The sequence below is a fragment of the Sander lucioperca genome, chromosome 5 (genome assembly GCF_008315115.2).
Source record: "Sander lucioperca isolate FBNREF2018 chromosome 5, SLUC_FBN_1.2, whole genome shotgun sequence".
Classification (NCBI taxonomy): Eukaryota; Metazoa; Chordata; class Actinopteri; order Perciformes; family Percidae; genus Sander; species Sander lucioperca.
The window spans coordinates 35473852-35490249 of NC_050177.1; the positions used below are offsets into that span (position 1 = coordinate 35473852).

At 38.9% G+C, this 16398-nt stretch overlaps 1 protein-coding gene across 1 annotated transcript; it reads right to left on the reverse strand.

Annotated features, from left to right (window-relative positions):
• Positions 1–633: 633 nt before the first annotated feature.
• On the reverse strand, positions 634–16062 carry LOC116038928 (POU domain class 2-associating factor 1). Its single transcript, XM_031283644.2, has 5 exons — positions 15792–16062; positions 9362–9489; positions 3379–3418; positions 2975–3264; positions 634–2223 (listed from the first exon to the last, which is right to left on the reverse strand). Exons 1-5 carry the CDS (start codon positions 15805–15807, stop codon positions 1792–1794), a joined length of 906 nt encoding a protein of 301 aa, XP_031139504.1. The 5' UTR covers positions 15808–16062; the 3' UTR covers positions 634–1791.
• Between the last annotated feature and the right edge of the window lie 336 nt (positions 16063–16398).

The following is a 16398-nucleotide window of genomic DNA, read 5'->3' on the forward strand; positions in this document are numbered from 1 at the left end:
TTTGAGATGAAATACATGTAAATTATTAGTCTGATGCGCTGAAAGACTGGACTGAGAAGTGTCACACATGACATTACCTTTCCACACCGTTTATCTTCCATGTAGCTGCTGAAAACAGTGGTGGAATGTAACTAAGTGCTCAATTACTGTACTTAAGTACAAATTTGAGGTACTTGTACTTTACTTGAGTCTTTTCTTTTCATGCCACTTTCTACTTCTACTCTTTTACTTGAGTAACTTTTTTAATGCAGGACATTTACTTGTAACAGAGTATTTTTAAAGTGTGGTATTAGAACTTTTACTTAAGTAAAGGATCTGAATACCTCTTCCACCACTGGCTGGAACGCCCTAGGGCATGTGAACATGAGCCCTGTCAGCGAAGCAGCAGAGAACCAACTGCCCCTTCTTTAATCCACTTTAAAAACAACACATGCTGACTTCATGAGTCATCAGATAAATCATTTCCCAAGAATCAAAGAGAGTGGATAAATGATAAAGGTTGCATTTGAAAAAGTGTACATGAGCAACACAGAGGATTGATTTAAAGACACATACTGCCATTAAACTTCTACGTTGTCACATTCATACAAACATACAGTGTTCAAAACAAACATGATCTTGTCAGCCGAAACCTCTGAAAGCCTTCATGTTTAGTTTATTTAGGTTCTTGAGTTACAGTTATTCATGCTAATATAAAAAGAAATAACAAGAAATAATAATAATAAGAAACTTTAACTGTTGGAATTATGCAACCCTCTTACACATGAAAATTATATACTGTAATTTTGGTTCATTATCTCTTTTGTTTATTTTTTATTTGTTTTACCTGTTGGTGCCCATTTGGAGTGTCAACTACACTCTGAGCATTCATTTTGTTTTCACATTTATGAATTCTGCATGAAAAAACAGAGCCAAAGCTAACTTCTCTTAATATGTTCCCAGCACGTGATATCCCCTGTGATACGATCTTTGGTGTTTTTTAGGAATGAGATTCAACAAAAGAGTTGCAGCCCCTTTCACAATGACAGTTTCCCCTTGGGAAAACCCCTGGGACTCAGAGGCCTTCCGTGCCAAGTGCAAGCACAAGTATTGGGACAAAATCTTCATCCTACAGTACAGTGTAAGATGGTACAATGCACTCTAAATATATTTAAAATCTAAACATTTGAAACCATAATTCAGTTTGAACAACAATCTGAAATAAAGGTTAATTTGGCCAGAAACAGTTCCTGAAGTTTAAAGTTGCATCAGGCACGTTAGCGTATTGGCGTTGTTAGCTTTGTTTTCTCATTATTTATTTGTCTTAAGTAACTTTTCTTTCTTGTATCAGCAGTAGCATGAATTTACAGTCTTAGTTATCATTTGACATAAAGATCTTGCCTGATGCAGTTTGAGTTTGAATGAAGTTAGTTTAAAGTGGCTCCAGACTCTTGTTAACTGACAGCATTAATTGCAGATTGTATCACTTTGAGAGACACCTCAGGAGGTGGACAACACTGAAGGCTAACTGTTTTTCAGAAAACTGCGACTGTCTCGGACATAATTTCTATTGACAGAGACAGTGTCTTTTTTATCCTGTTTTTCAATGCCAGACTTTGCTGCAAAAAGGAAACAGCTGCATGAACATACGTCAATTACAGCTCAAGAAAAGCATTACACAGAACATTAATACAAATTATAGCCACAGTAACAAAATGAAGTTGTAATTAGGCCAAATTATCCTTTAATGGTTCCCCTGAGAAACAAACAGAAGAAATGCTACTCTCTATGAACAGAAAAAAACTCATATTTTCAGACATTTGGAATGAAGAGCGGGCTGCTGTACGAGTCTTTGTCCTCGTCTTCGCTATCACCCTTTTGATCCTCCAGAAGTTTATCCAGGAGGTTCGGTGACTCTGCCTCTAGACTCGAGCTTCGAGACTGGCCTTGTGGCTCAGGGTCCAGTTGATGTTCCGAATGCTGCGGGAGATCCAGTATCTGCGGATGAGGATGACCTCCACCCTGAGCCTCCAGCTGAGGAATCATGGTGGTCAAAGACATGGACAAGGGCATGTGGACCACAGGTGACCCGGGCAGGGCTGCAGAGCCGGGGGCAAACTGGACTCCCGGGTTTGGCATGGTAGATATGGTGGTGATGGGCTGGGCCCAAGGGAGGTAGGTCAACCCTGAGTCTGGGAGCTCCATCTGAGGGAGGGAGCCTGGTGCTGGGGCCACAGGTATGTTCTGAAACAACAACACATGACTAAAATGTTAATGGTGATTCCAAAGGAATTTAAACTAGCAAAGACACAAATATTTGCTCAAAACTGTAATTGCCTGTCTTGTTTAGATTGACACTGTTTTAGAGACTGAGGTTTTTGAATTGAAATATGCTCTCAACAGGCTCTGCCAATCAGATCCTTTAGGTCAGTGACCCGGTACCGGTCCATGCAATGTTGATTACCGGAGCACAAAGATGTGATCTGACAGGAACCGACTGATCATCCTGGTCTAAACCCACACCCATACTACTGGTCTGTGTGACCCCTGCAATAGATGGTTAAAGATGGTCAGTGGGTTTGGAGAAGTGAAACTCAACCTCCACCCCATATGTATCTTGTTATATATTAAGAAGAAGAAGAAGAAAAAGAAGAAGAAGAAGAAGAAGAAGAAGAAGAAGAAGAAGACATACTTTAATTCCACAGGGATAAATTACATTTACCCACTTAGTGTAGGTTTGAAAGGTGGGTGTTTAAAACTGAGAACAGCAGCTGTTGTATTCATGTCAGTATCCAATGCACTGCAATGATGACAATGACCGGTCAATATTTAAAGTTTCATCACTTCCTGTGGATTAAGACATGATGATGCTGGACCCCAGGATTCTTTCTCTTTCTTATCCCTCTAGAGATTTAGTCAGTGCATTTTTACAAAGTCTCACCAGGTAAAACTTTAAGCAAACGTTTGTTCACATGCAGAGGTTTATCCTACTCACCCCAAAGTTAGTGAGCAATGGTGTGTGTGTGTAGGTCAGCATGGTGTAGCTGGGACAAAGAGTCTGCATGAATACATCAGCAGTGAGGGTGGGGGTGGCTGGGTAAGCCAGAGTCTGAGCTGAAAGGTCCTGCTGGTAGTCAGATGAGGACCAGGGTGTTACTGCAGGCTGCTGGCCAGCGCTGGTGGCAGCTGGGACAGATCTCCATCCTGCACACTGCAGCCCTCCATCACTGACTTCAGTCAACGGCTCGGCTGGGGAGCCGCCAGCAACATCAGAGCCAAACATGCCTGATTTTGGACGAGAAGTTTGAGTGTGAATCTTCAAAGACAGGAAGAGACACATGCTTTACTTCCAAGAATCAATTTGTGTCAGGTAACTCTCAGATCCAGCTGAACATGTACCTTGTGTGTATAATGACTGGTTGTTATGCGTGACCACATCCTAAAAACAAACAAAGATAAAGAAAAGGGAGTTGAGCATGTCATTAATTTGCAGTAGAACCATAACCACATGTTGCTGCTATAGAACTAGTCTACACTCTGATGTTGACATATAAATATGCAGTATTTACACTTGTACCGATCAAGTCCAGGTGTGAGCAGCTGCTGAATTGAGCATACAGGTAACGTCTTGAAGGGTTTGTCTTGTGCAAAATGTCCAACCTATTTAGCGCTACTGCATCAACATTCATTTTTCCCATTGAAAATTGATATTTTGAATTACATATCTGTGGTCCACAAGATTATACATATGGACTTTTACAGGCAGAAAACAATGGATAAATGTCGTCCACAAACCCATCATTTACTGGAAACCTCCAAACTGCAATTTAATAATTGATCCAGATTGCGTAAGTGGATATGATATTCCCTGAAGGCACAACAGAAACCGTTGTCTTATATTTAATAAAGAGAGAGGGTGGAGTCCAGCTGCAACCACAGATGGAGGTAGATTAGGAAGGCTATTAACAATTCTCAGAATGTACAAAGATCTTACAAGTAGTTTTTATTTCTAAAAAATAAAACTGTCAAAACCTCTTGAAGAATAGGTTTACATTTTTTAAGTCTTAAAGGAGCAGTGTGTAGGATCTAGGGGGATGTATTGGCAAAAATGGAATATAGTTTCCATAATTATGTTTTCATTAGTGTATAATCACCTGAAACTAAGAATCATGTTTTCATCATGTTGTTTCTACAGTAGCCCAGAACGGACAAACCACTGACTTTAGAGAGGGCTATTTTTTATGTTACCTGAAGGCACTGTAAACCCGGATTTAGTTGTATTAAACTTTTAAGTAGTCACTATAAAACAAAAAAATATAAACATATTGATTACTAAATCACATTAGTTGTTTGTAATAATCATCTTAAGTATGCAGTGCACAGATCATATTAAGCAGAGATAACTAAGGGTGTCAAGTTTCTGTATGGGAGGGGCGGGGTCATTTGAACTGTTCTGCACTGAAGCGATGCAAATGCTCATTAAAAAAAAATGATATGTTCTGAATGGTTTCTGTCCTAGTTAAAGTGTGTTTTAATGATATTCTGTTAATGTTTTGGGTGTGAATTTATGTTATCTGGGTTTTAGTTTTGTATGGTTGATTAAGTGTTCATGTTTATCTACATTTATTGTTGCACCATGACCGAGACCCAGGTGGGGACTGATGGTGTCTGGGCATTGAGATAATGTTCAGTATAGAGTTCACAGATTGGAAACCACAAACTTTGTTTCCTGAGAGAAATTCTTCATGCAGCACAATACACTGTAGAATTACAATGTTTTGAGTCTGTTGTCTTCATTTTGGTATATATTTTAAGAAAGTGTATTGAATGCATTGTTCTTAAACTCATGCTGTCATAAAGTAAATAAAATAATCTTAATATAAACAAATATTTTTGTTAGTAGTGAGAAGAAGCCAAATGTTTCATATTTGTTATGCTTCTTTGCATGTTTGAAGCTATAGTGTGTAGTTTCTGTCTCCCCCATGAGGAATTCTAAGTTATGACAACAAAACTGTTGGCGCGTCCACATGATACAAGCCATCCGTGATCGTGCACCACCCCCACCCCTCCCCCAGACAGTTGCTAGTAGCCAAGGAGGACACGGAGGATTAAAAAAAAAAGATGGACTCTTCAGAAAAGGTCATTATCGTGACTTGATTTTCTGTGCGTGAAAGTCGCCGGATGACACTAGTTTCTGAACATAGCCATACTAAGAACTACAGAGAGAGTTGTATGGAGCTGATAGTCTTAATTAGCTTTGTATCAACTCATTTGGCAATGTTTGAATGTAACGGTCGTTCATTAATATAAATAAGTTACGCACTAAAGCTTTAACTTAACACGCTTATTTTAGACAACATGACTTCAGAAATACATAATTTATGTTACTAATGATTTTTAGCAATGACGACTAATGTAAACTTGATTCGTCTACTGCATGAAGTTACGGCTCTGTGTCATTACAACTTCACCTGTTTCATCTTGTGTAAAAACAGTCGGGTTTCCACGGGAATTTCTAGTAAAGTCAACTAATTAGGGATAACAGTATAGGTTCTCCTACAAGCTTTGAAAGAGAGTGGTGAGCAGAGGGGTATTCAGTTGGTTGCAATCTGCAACCTCACTGCTAGATGCCACTAAATCCTACACACTGCTCCTTTAACACAATGCTGCCATGCCCATATAAACATTGAAAGTGTTATTGGTCGTTATTGGTTATGAGGCCTCAGCAGTTCTTTAGTTCTTCATCCTAGTATTCTTGTGGGCCCTTCTCAAATGAGGGCCCTGTACATTCAGTCCCCCCCCCCATATAAATGCCTTAATAACTCTAGGTTAACCTTATATTTATACATTTTACAGAAATGAATGTCCAGCTGTAAACAAAGGACTCTAATGAGCCAAGCAACTGCAAGATGTTTTATGGTTTTGTCTTGATGCTTTTATGATTTGTCTGACATACTGTCTGTCTTTACAGCCTGGTGCTGAAGAAGAAAAAGAAAATCAACTGAAGGTTCAATGATTCTACCCAATCATCTCCTTTCTGCTTCCAGTGTTACCTCTCTATGTGTTGAATGTGCACACCCAGTGTGTGCAGTGCAGAACCATCTGTGTTTAATCTTGAACGACATGTGTATGCATGTATTTGCTCTGTATGGTCTCTATAAGGGTGAGTGGGTAATAAGCAGCGGTACAGTACAGAATCTGTAGTGAGAAAACAGTAAGACGGAATGAGAGAGGCAGCAGCAGCGGCAGCAGTGACAGTCCTGACAGCTCGTGTCAATTTTTGGGTGCTGCTTGAGGCGAGCAACAGTGAAATAGTGCATCCACCTGCAAGCAGCCAGCCGGCAGGGCATGCTCACAGGCAGCAGGGCATGTGCTGTCAGGTGCCTGAAAGACTGCAGAGGTGCTGAGGTTATAGTGTTACAGCTTTGACAGCAGGTGCAGAGTTACAACGTCATTACACCAAACTCCTCTAATGACACATTTTACTTTAGAGCTGAGGGTGCTCGATGGTGTTTTAAGCCCCCAACTTCTCTTCTCTTCTTCTCCTTCCAGGCTGCGCTGCAACCGTCGACTTTAAGGCACCTAACCCTAACCTTAACCCTAACCATAACCATAACCATAACCATAACCATTGCCTAATCGACTTCAAGGCAGTGCTGCGACCGTTGCCTTCAAGGCACTTAACCCTAACCATAACCATAACCGTAACCGTAACCATAACCATAACCATAACCATAACCATTGCCTAATCCTATTGATGAGATGTTGGGGGCTTAAAACACAGATAAACGCTGAGGGTTTATAGGACTTGAAAAATCAATTAAGAAACATTAACAAGCAGAACATAAACAACCTATTTGGTCCTTGAAAAAGGACTAGGGTAGGATCAGTTTTGACATCAATAAATCTAATTCCATTTTTGGTAAGGTATTTGCTGACTGGGTGTGTTCGACTGTAAACTGAGTGAGGCACTATGACAAATACAAGGATCTCAAACCAAAGCTCTGTCTCTAAACCAGGGATCTTCAACAGGGGGTCCGGGACCCCTAGGGGGTCCTCAGAGTCAATGCAGGGGGGCCCCCAAATTATTGATAATTTTTGAACGTTTTTTCAGAAATTAAAAAGTCTTAAAATTAATCCAACGTATTATTAGCAAATATAAATCCCCCACTGCTTACTGGTCTATAGGTAAGGTGGTCACTAAGGCCATCCACGGATACATTCATCCTAAGGATTCACTGTGTCACATGTATGTTTTTATTTAAAACATGGTTTATAAAACCATGGCAACAATTATTAGGCCATCTCTGTTTCAGTTAGGAGTCCTGTGCTTAAAAAACGTTGAAGACCCCTGTTCTAAACAATAATCCCTTGTACATTATGTCAGCCTGCTGCCATTTACATCAGGCTCATCTGCAAACAAAATAAAATAGCCTGCCCTTTGATTTAAAGTGGTAAACTGTCAGACGTTAAAGGGGCAGTTCACCCCTGACAGTGGTATGGCCATGGAGATTATTTTGAGATATGTATTCCTGAGATTACTGTTTACGGATACAATGACAGTAAATGGAATTTTGTTTGTGGTGCTCACAGTAATATAAAAGTTACATTTAAAACATTCATCAGTAACATCTTTTTGTCCCCATTACAACAATATTTCCTTTATTAGCTATACCTAACAGCACTGTAGCCTACTGGAGATAGCTCTGCCGTATAACGACATGCTGCGAGCTAATCTCATCTGGATGTTTTTTTATTGTATGGAAATGCACTAGTGGCATTTTAATGCATGTATGACAAAACATTTCTTGAATCATGGAATCCTAATAGCTTAAGTGTAATGTATTGATTATTACTTTAATTATTTTTAAAGATAGGTCAACATTTTTGGAAATATGATTATTTGCTTTCTTGCCAAGAGTTAGAAGAGAACAGTGACAGAGTGTTGGATAAATATGAAGCTGCTGGTTAGCTTAGCATAGCATATAGACAAAAAACAGAGGGAAATAGCTTGTCTCTGTCCAAAGATAGAAAGAAATGTGTCTGCCAGCACTTTCAAGGATCACTAATTAACTTGTTACATGGTGTTTTGTTATCTGTACAAAACCTGAAGTGATAAAACAACAAGCTGTATTGTTATGTTTTTTCTTCACTGTGAGGTTGCAAGGCCACCAGCAGAAACTCCTGGAAGTCACTGTGCCCTGTCAAGAAATAGCTTCAGCACGTAAAACCCTGTAAGACCGCCACGTTTTTTACATGTTTGTTTTTCAGGGTACACATCATCTAGTTCTTGACAAAAAAGTGGACAGACGGAGCTCCAAAATGTATCTACTGTATGTGGCAGGATGAACGTGAAACGCAGTATTACAGTGGTTGACAACATCGGATTGATTGATTTAAAATTGGAGTAAACTGAGGTTAAAGCACCCTTGAATGATATAAAATGTGAGTTTGAAAAGCATTTTTCACGTTACCGTGAAAGATGAGTATTACACTTAGTAACAAGAGATGCGTCATGTTTTTTTCTGTGTGTGTGTGTGTGTGTGTGTGTGTGTGTGTGTGTGTGTGTGCGTGTGCGTGCGTGTGTGCGTGTGCGTGTGCGTGTGTGTGTGTGTGTGTGTGTGTGTGTGTGTGTCTGTGTCTGTGTGTCTGTGTCTGTGTGTCTGTGTGCCTTCTTCCTCTCTGGAAGGCGTAATAAATAGCAAGTGGGAGGGCTTTTGGCAAGGCTGCAAGTAATTTTGCATAGGGCTGTGTGCCCAGCCCTGTAGCCATGCAGGGAATGGCTGTAACTGTCATGGAAAAACACCTTTTCTTTCAGCTCTTGAGAATTCCATCTGTAATTTGTTCAATAATGTTCCAGTTGGAAAACATACCCCCCACAGAACAAACCAGATATGTTGTGTTGCAGCTTCTGCTCCAGAAGCTCCCATTATTACAATCAGCATTATGCATCTGGATGTTCAGCCCATGTGCATTTCTTTTGATCTCTGCAGCGGCCTCCCTGCTGCAGATACATAAAGATCCTCAACTCCATTCATCAACATGACAGTTTTACTGAGTGAAGATGGTCAGCCTGGAGACTAATGATGACAGATCATCACAATGCAATAAAGCAAGCGTTGTTAGAAATGCAACATGTTATTTAGAAATGATTCAGTACATCAAAAAGTAGCATAAATGCTCATGTGTTTGTCATGGAAACTATTCTAAGAAGAGTTCACGAACTTGAGTTCAGTTAAAAACCTAGCTGTCACTGTCAGAGCTGACAATAAATGTTTGTGGGTTTTTTTTTAAGACATCCATCTAAAAGTAATTCTGCTCCTTTTTGATTTCATCATGTACAGTAAATGCATGTTATTGTCATGTGTCATGGTGTTCTCACCGCAGAAGAGGGCGCTGTCTTGATGCTGAGCGGCTCCAGACTTCTCTTCCTCCTCAGCAGCTCCTTGACCGGGTCTCTGACGCGAACACCTTGGTACGGTCTGGACCTGGCCAGTGCTGATGGTGACGCTAGAGACATTAAAGAGACATTTACTGCTAATGATCTGCTCTATATTGGCCTGCACATTAAAACAGACACTGACAACATGTTAAATAACACAGGCCTCTCATTTTAAGTTAGGCGATTAACTGATTAACATATATAATTGCTAGGTCTATATGAGCTGCTATCCTTTTTAAGATCTGTCATTACAATAAGAAGAAAAACTATGTTGTTTATCAACAGACTGAGAAACGATATTCTGATATGTTTGTGTTATATTGTGCTGTCATGATGTCATTTACAATGTTTCAAATGCATCACGAAAGTCTAAGCTCAGTAAATTACAAATGCATTGCATGCATACATTAAGAAAGTCACACTGCATCCAAAAAAATATTGATAATCTTGCATAATGATCATGATGCAACAGCCACCCATACTAGTTATTGAAAGCATGGGTGAAATGATTAGGGGCAATTGTGATACTTCTAAATGATGTTTTTGCAAAGTATCATAATATATTATGAGAGCTTATAGCAACTCTGCATGTGTTATAATGTTTTATGTAAATCATCTTTTCTAGGTAACAACACAATCATAAAGATTTTCTGTACATATACCAGAGAAGGTTTAGCAACTCCTGTGTCACGAATATCATCTGAACATTCAGGCACTAAAATGGCAAAATAAAACTTACAAACGAGGCTGCGCCCACTTAGGAGACAGGGAGTGCGTACCGTTTCATACAATTGGTGCAGCGTGTAATGCGTTATCTTTAGTAATGGAGAATCTTTGCTTATACACTTGAATTCATTTGAATATTCATATAATATATAAACATCTGATTTCAGCTGCCAGTAGGTCCAAATGTTTACACCATTGATTCCCTGCAAGTATAAGCATGAGAAGAAATGAGATCTGACAGAGAGGGCCTCTTTAAAATAAATGTAAAAGAAACAGTACTGTGAAACGTCAGACAAGGGCATCAGTCAGTACGGCCCGAGGTTACAAAGTCACTGAGAGTTATGGCATTTTCCTCCGCTGCGCTGCAGCAGTGTGAGCTCTCTGCAATGGAGGCTGATCTTCGTACATGCACCACATCATGGCTCTTGAATTCCGAATAGACAAAAAGGCTACAGGTCCCTATTTGAGTGGGGAGGGGAAGTATTTGTGGTACAATATCTAATTATAGTCACATGCTTTATATTTGAATATGGACTGTACTATATAGCTTCAAATTGGTTCAAAATCCCATCCATTCTATTCATCTGACACCAGAATGCAGTGGTCTGGACAGAATTTGACCTGAGCATCCATCTGCCCAATCTGCCTGTACCTGCCTCAGATACACAACCATAAATAAAACCATGAAGTAATCTGAGAAAGGCTGAAAGGTATGTGAAATTACACCCTGTGATCTGCACCATTGTTCTCCATCACACTGACTGTCACCCTCGCCCTTCCATCTTCCTCCACTGTCACTTTTTATCGGTAAACAGAGAGACATGTAGCTCCACAAATTATGTTTAATAGACTTATCTTGTCAGTCGTACATACATCATGTTTGTTTACAGCAGTGTTCCCAGATCTACGACACACTGAATTTGTGCTATAGTTTAGCCCATGTTACGCTGTATTGAACTAGAAAGGTTAAGTCCTAACAACACCTTAACACCTGTGCTTATGTGGCATTAAGAAATGAATTACATGCACTATTATGTCCTCAGACTTACTAAGTCCCATTTGAGCATAACTCAAATTATCTTAATTTATTATTAACTGGCACGGACAGGAAAGTCTTAGTTATGTTGCATACTAGCCTGAAAATGTTGGAACCATGGACCATGGTATTTAGTAGTTGTACTAATGAATTGCATTATGAAATATGTTTTGGAACTAATGTTTTAATTTGATCATGTACAGCTATTATATGTCAATAAACTACCCTAAGTAACGAACTATGACCAATAATTCTAAAACCCCCAAATTTAACTACTTTTTTGAGTATTGAGAATAAGCATTTATTAGCATGCTAATGGTAAAAAACAGGGCTCTATGCTTAGACCATTAGCATGCTAATACATGCTTATTTGCACTAAACACAAAGTACAGCTGAGGCTGTGGGGGATGCCATTAGTTTTACAGGTATTTGACCTGAGGATTTTCATGGCAATCCACCCAACAGTTGTCATGGTATGCCACTAAAAAACAAAAATGTCAACCTGCTGGTAGCGCTAGAGGAAAAGTCGCTGGACATTGCTATTCATAGAGCCAGGCCGCTAGAATGGCTTAAAATGCATAGTGTAATAGGATGCATAATGTATGTGTTAATATATTATGAACTGTGATACAGTTCTTTGGCACATATTAGTATAAATTGCAAACTCTTTTTTTGTACATTATTTGGTACCTGCTAATACTAATTCACAATTTTGTAAAAATTTTAGGCCTTTAGTATTGTTAAAAGTATCTTGGTTTCAACATTAACATCTTATTTGAGTTAATTAAAGGAAGGATAAACAGTCTGCGCATGTGTTGCCAAAGGACTATTACTGTATATGCGTACTGTTGTGGGCTCTGACTATAATTGCAGAGACGCAAGCAGCTCCTCCAATGTTGAAATGAAAATGACACACATCACTTGAAGTGACAGATTAATAAAGGGTCAAAAAGTCAGTAGTTTGACAGCTATCTGCTAACAAGCCATCTGCAGGTATGAAGGCCCTCTGGCACTTTAGTTTTTGAAAAATGAACTCTTGTCCTGTTAGGTCAAATCCCTAAGTCTGACTGCCATGGAGAGGAGTATCACATATGGCCTAATTTAAATGTGCCTGGTGTTTGTGATTACCTATGGGAAATCTCTGCCAATAGCAACTGACATAAACAAAATATAGACGTAAAAAAGATTTCTCTTTTGTTGGATTTGGCAACATCCAGTGGCGATTACGTCAAGTGTGATTTAATACTTATCACAAGAGCTGCTTTTGACACAAAGTGTGCATTGCTGAATGTTTGTAAGTTTATTTGATTAGGACAATGCACATTAATCAACATTTCTGTAAATGCGCCAGTGTTAGCCAATCGGCTAATTTTCAACTGTAGTCCTAATTACCTAGCATGCATGTCTTTATGGTGGGAAGAAACCGGAGCACCTGGAGGAAACCCACGCAAACACAGGGAGAACATGCAAACTCCACACAGAAAGGCCCGGAACGACCTGGATTCGAACCCAGAACCTTCTAGCTGTGAGGCAGAAGTGAGTGCTAACCACTGAGCCACCGTGCTGCCATATAATGTAAAAAAGAGATTCTCTTTTGTTGGATTTGGCAACATCCAGTGGCGATTATGTCAAGTGTGATTTAATACTTATCACAAGAGCTGCTTTTGACACAAAGTGTGCATTGCTGAAGGTTAGGGATGGGTGGCCGGGGTACAGTTAAGCCAGTGGTTAACCAGTACTGGTGTACAGTTAAGCTGGTACTTGAAATGATGTGTTCACACAGGCAATATGGTGGTTTTACGACTAGTTCAGCACCCCCAACTTTTTGTTGTGAGTTTTAATGTGTTGACTGCCCTCACAGTGAATCAGCACAGTCAGTTTACTGCTACTGGCAAGAGCTTACTTAGCTGGGCTTGATTTAGTAACTGACAAGTAGAGCTACAGCTTCACTGCTTAAGAAAGCCCAAATTAAACACTCAATGCACAGTTGGCCGTCAATCCTTAAGATTTCTATTTTGTTGAATTTGGCAACATAGTGGTGATTACGTCAAGTGTGATTTAATAATTATCACAATAACTTCTTTTGACGCAAAGTGTGCATGCTGAATGTTAGGGAGGGATGGCTGGGATAAAGTTAAGCCAGTTGTAAACCTGTACTGGTGTACAGTTAAGCTGGTACTTGGAATGGTGCTTACTTAGCTGGGTTGATTTAGTAAGTGACAAGTAGAGCAACAGCCTCACTGCTTAAGAAAGCCCAAATTGAACATTCAATGCACAGTTGGCTTAGCTAGCACAAAACCTGCACTGTTTCTTTAAACCTCAAGTAAAAATGGTGCTTGACTGATAAGTTGAATTTACTACCCAACAGTTTCTGTTCAAAGCTCTCTAGACAAACAGCGCGGGTTAGACAAGTCGCTAAGACCCCTCCCCCCCTTAGTTACTGTTGCTGTGAATGTAAAGCTTTCTGTTCTCGCACAGCACATATGTATTTTACAATAACGGTAGCAGATTTATTGCTCAAAATTTTCAGCAGTTTATAGAACAATGGTTCCCTGATTTTAGACTGAGGTTGACATAAGCAGTTTCTCGCCAGCTGAAAATGACAACTGTGGCTAGCAGATTTAATCAACTGTAGCTAGCTAGCTAATTGAGCAGCATTAGCTCCATGACTTTGAATGTAAAAATTATCCTAAATATACTCTACATGATATTGTGCTAAAAGACTAAAGAAAAGCTAAAGCTAACTGGTTCCAGGTACAATGTCAGCATCCACACCAGGTGATGACCCATGTAGAAGACGTGGAAATAAAGAAAAATTGAAGCACTGATCTTGTATTGCAGTATAGAACTAGTCAGTCCTATAGTAATATAAGTATGATAAGAAAAAAACATCAAAAATAAGATGATATCAGTCTCGTTTGGCTGCTTAGCTCATATACTTGACAAGGCGATACAGAGGTTGGGTTTGTGCTTTATAGTTTGCATTTTCAAACAGTTTCACTTTTAACGTTACAAAAAAATGACGACAAACCAATGTTCTTTGCGAACAAAAGGATTCTCCAATGTTTTCTCATTTAGCCTTTTAAAATGATATCAGATTAGTAAACAGAATGTGCCTTTGGAACATTGGATGAATGGTTGCTGATAATGGGCAATGTAGATATTGCATTAAAGATCAACCACTTCTGTCTACAACAGTCGAGAACCCTTTTGCAATTATGTAAACACATAATGTAATCTGAAAACTGCTGCCCTTATTAAAAAAACAATGCAACTGATCTCAGCTGGTATTCTGTCTGTAATGGAGTGGAATTGAAATTTCTAAGTGACCCCAAACTTTTGACCAGTAGTGTACGTTATAAAACATTATTTAAACTGAAGAGCTCAGTGGAAATGTTATCAAGTAACTCTATATTTTGTTCATCCTGGTTATCCATTTGGACAAAGCCTGGGGTTGAGAAAGAGGACTTTTCTGTAAGTGTAAGATAGCTCTAGAATTTCTTTCCCTTGTCACTCAGAAGGTGTTTTATAAAGATTGATAGCTACTACTGGAGATATTTGAAGATATTTATAGAAAAATATCATAATCTAGCACCTTCCATTTGTTTATATTTATTTTTTAAGGAACTTTTATTCTGAAAAATGTGTTTCCGATATACAGGAAGCTCCATTTCAAAAAGCACAAGGAAATGGATGTTACAGTATAAATCTTGAACTGAAACTTAAATGAACAGAGGATGTTGTTATCTTTCATCTCTCTCTGTTTTTAACAATTACACATGAACACACACAGACAGACAAACAATCACCATGGCACATACATGGGGACTCAACTAACAAAAAAGAGGAAGCTCCACAGCTGCGTTTGGAAGCCTGCTGCCATTTTGCATTTTATCAAGATTACAGCCCAATAGCAACACACAGCCAACATCCAAATGACCACCTTCCTCTTTCCAAAAGAGTCCGACACAACAGCTTCAATATTGTTACTGACACAGTTTACAACATGAAAAGTTGGCATATAGCTACTGTTCTTTCCACACAAAAACAAACTTCCAGACTTGAACGTCTAAGTAAATGTTCTAAATAAATAAATAACTTTACGTTTTACATTTCTGATCAGCGAACAGTCAAATTAATTATTACAATTGGCCCAAAATACAACAGCGGAAAAGTTGACCTTAATCAAATTTTATCTCCTAACAACAACCTCAGATCTTCAATAATGGACATGGATGAAAAGAAAGATCAATTGTGCTAGACAAAGGTTGCATGTATTGCAAGGCTATCGTACTGACTTGCATATTATTATACATAATATTGTGTTCATAGTATTGTGTTTACCTCATCTAAGTGACAGGAAATGTAATGTACACACAGGTGAAACCCCTATTTGAACAATTCAGTACTTGTTTTAAATTTTAGAAAATGTTCTGCTGCTCTTTTACCACCTTCAATGAAATCGAAGCAGATTTAAAATAATTGTTCAAATCAATAGATTAGTTTTATATAAGATCATGGCAATCTGCATCAAGGAGCAAGTATTCTCAAGATTTTACAGTTACTGTGTATCATATAGAGAAAACAGCAATGATGTGTTGTACTTACATTTCTCCCAGTGCATACTGCTTATCTGGATTATGTCATATAGTTAAACTGAAGAAAATCAAAGTGGCGGGTGACTGACGTGCTTTATAGCAGCCTGAAGCTGGCTAACTATCCCCCTGGGATGTCAGCTCTCACCACAAATCTCCCTCATGCATATAGTTTCAGTGTTGATGCTATTTAAGTTGAATCATAACTACAAGAGATAAAACCTTTTAAAAAGAGAAACAAAAAGGCCACAGTATGCCAAGATGAAACAGAAGGAGGGTAGCATTTTAATGCATCACAGACAAATTAAGGACAATCCATTTAAAAAATCGCTGATGCAAATAATGTTTTTGTATGTGTATGACCGACTTCCTTTCCGGCCTTCCTTATCAAACTAAGTTACACAGAATTGTAGACATTAGAAAAAGCTCTTGATTTCTTTCATAAACAACAGAGTTAAAGTTGATACATATAGATGTACTTTAATCAAATTATTTGTTTTATGTTGTGTTATGATCTTGCCATGTGCACATTGTGTGCAACTTCCCCAAGTCTTGTTGTCGCAGTGAGGCTGCTAGATTCAGGATCATTGTGCTAACCTAAACCACTCCCTGTGCACATT